At 36.8% G+C, this 1,949-nt stretch overlaps 1 protein-coding gene across 1 annotated transcript; it reads right to left on the reverse strand.

The window, feature by feature from the left end:
• Nucleotides 1-607: 607 nt before the first annotated feature.
• On the reverse strand, nucleotides 608-1,219 carry LOC133335024 (uncharacterized). Its single transcript, XM_061543319.1, has one exon. The coding sequence runs from the start codon at nucleotides 1,217-1,219 to the stop codon at nucleotides 608-610; it is 612 nt and encodes a 203-aa protein (XP_061399303.1).
• Nucleotides 1,220-1,949: the final 730 nt, after the last annotated feature.

Raw genomic sequence — 1,949 nt, forward strand, 5'->3', positions numbered from 1 at the left:
AGACCCCATTAATTTTAGATATTTTGATTGTCATCCTCATGGTGGAGGATATAAAAAGTTCGGCGGTGCGGAATTTGACATCTTTTTTACTTGTTTATTTTGGTTTCTGCTTGTGTAATCTTCCTACCAAAAATGTTAATATTGGCCCAATTTTGAAAGTAGTTCCCATATAAAGGCACTGTCTTTTGTCGGTATTTTTAGGATTTTACATATGGGTTTTAGCAGTAACGCGTCATTTTCAGTATGTTCAAACTCCAACCCAACGTGGGTAGATAATTTGCCACAATGTACCATTGCACCATTTTACTCCCTTCACCATGAGGTGAACCCTCACAATAACGATTGGGAGAGAGGCCCAAACATTGAGTAGCATATTAACAAGTATATAACATTTAGATGATCCAACCAGACTGACAGCAAAGACAAATACCAGACTATGCCTATAGCTGCCGAATGTGCCCCATCAAATCGCGATATGACACAAGAACCCAATTTTTTGTCATAAAAAAAATTTAAAATTTCCAACATTTTCTATAAATTAAATTAATGTTAAATACAAAAATGAATGCAATATTAAAAATCAACACCTCCAATCATACTATTAATATTATGTAGTTTTTATCGTTTTCGTTTCCTCTCCATTGCTAGGTTGTACCCCTTTAGTGGCATAATGACAGCCGACACGAATACATTGACTTAATTCACGTTTCTGCAGCCAAGCATGTAAAAACCCGGCGACAAAACAAGCATCGGACATTTCTGCATCGGATTCGTCTTGGTCATTTGACGGCGGCGGCACATTGAACGTTTGAAAGGTCAATGGTCCCGGCGCACAACCTTCTCGAAAATAGTTGCTAATCAATTCAATGCCATCGGCGCCTTTATTTATTACAAAAATGATCGGCGTTGATTTCGACTTCACTATATCCTCGGCCAGTTCCCTGGCACTTGATGCACCCCAACATTTCCAGAACACCTCAAATTCGTTGAGTTTTCCAAATACAAAGAGAGCATTATTTACCAAATATAGAAGATGATTAAAGTGATCTCGAACAACGTATTCTGCACCGAGATTCAATGCAATATAGCGGCGACCCTGTATATAAGTCCGAACAATGTAGGTGGTGACAGCTTCTCTTTTGGGAATAAAAAATCCTTCAATATAGAATATCTGCATACGTGTTTCTGGTCTGAGTATCGCTGAACTCTGATCATTCATGACAAATTGAAGATAATTCACCGAAAATTGTGTCGACGCACCACAGTTTGTGTATAGGGCTCTAGAGTCACTGTATGATAAGGATATTCGACGCCCCGTTGGAACATTGTCAACAATTTGCACTCGTAAATAACTAAAAATAAATTCGAATTTTTCTGTAGATACTTTTATGGGTCCTTGTTTGAAATATTACCTTCTGTCAATATCTTCCTTTTTGAGTAGCTTGCTGATTATTTTTGACTCTTCATCATCTCCACAGGCGCTAAAAAATATTGCTTCGGTTCCCAGTTCTCTTAAGGCACGTACCGTACGTAGTGCTGATCCACAAAGTTCCACCTTCAGACTTCTAAATGCGATGAAAATTATTCATTATTGTGAATATCACATAACAGATTTGTTGAATTGCGTTACTCACTCATTAAAGTCGATATCGGATGTGATATCCGAAAACGTATTTAAATTCTTCTCTGCATCAAATCTGTTCCAACTTTGTCGATGCCGGTTCAGCACTTTGGGATCATCTATATTTGCATTGTAGTTTAGAATCAAATTTCCAAAAGCTAAAACTTTTCTGCAAATTCATACATTACATATGTATATAGACATTCGGAAATCATGGCAGTTAATACATACATTGTTGATATTTCCTTAGTTTTTACACATGCAAGGTTGGAACAAGTAAAGTCCATTATTATCGCAATACCTGAATAAAAATTAAAAAAAGCACACA

Source organism: Musca vetustissima, unplaced genomic scaffold (genome assembly GCF_032173495.1).
Source record: "Musca vetustissima isolate MV318-11 ecotype Yass unplaced genomic scaffold, APGP_CSIRO_Mvet_v1 utg25761, whole genome shotgun sequence".
NCBI lineage: Eukaryota > Metazoa > Arthropoda > Insecta > Diptera > Muscidae > Musca > Musca vetustissima.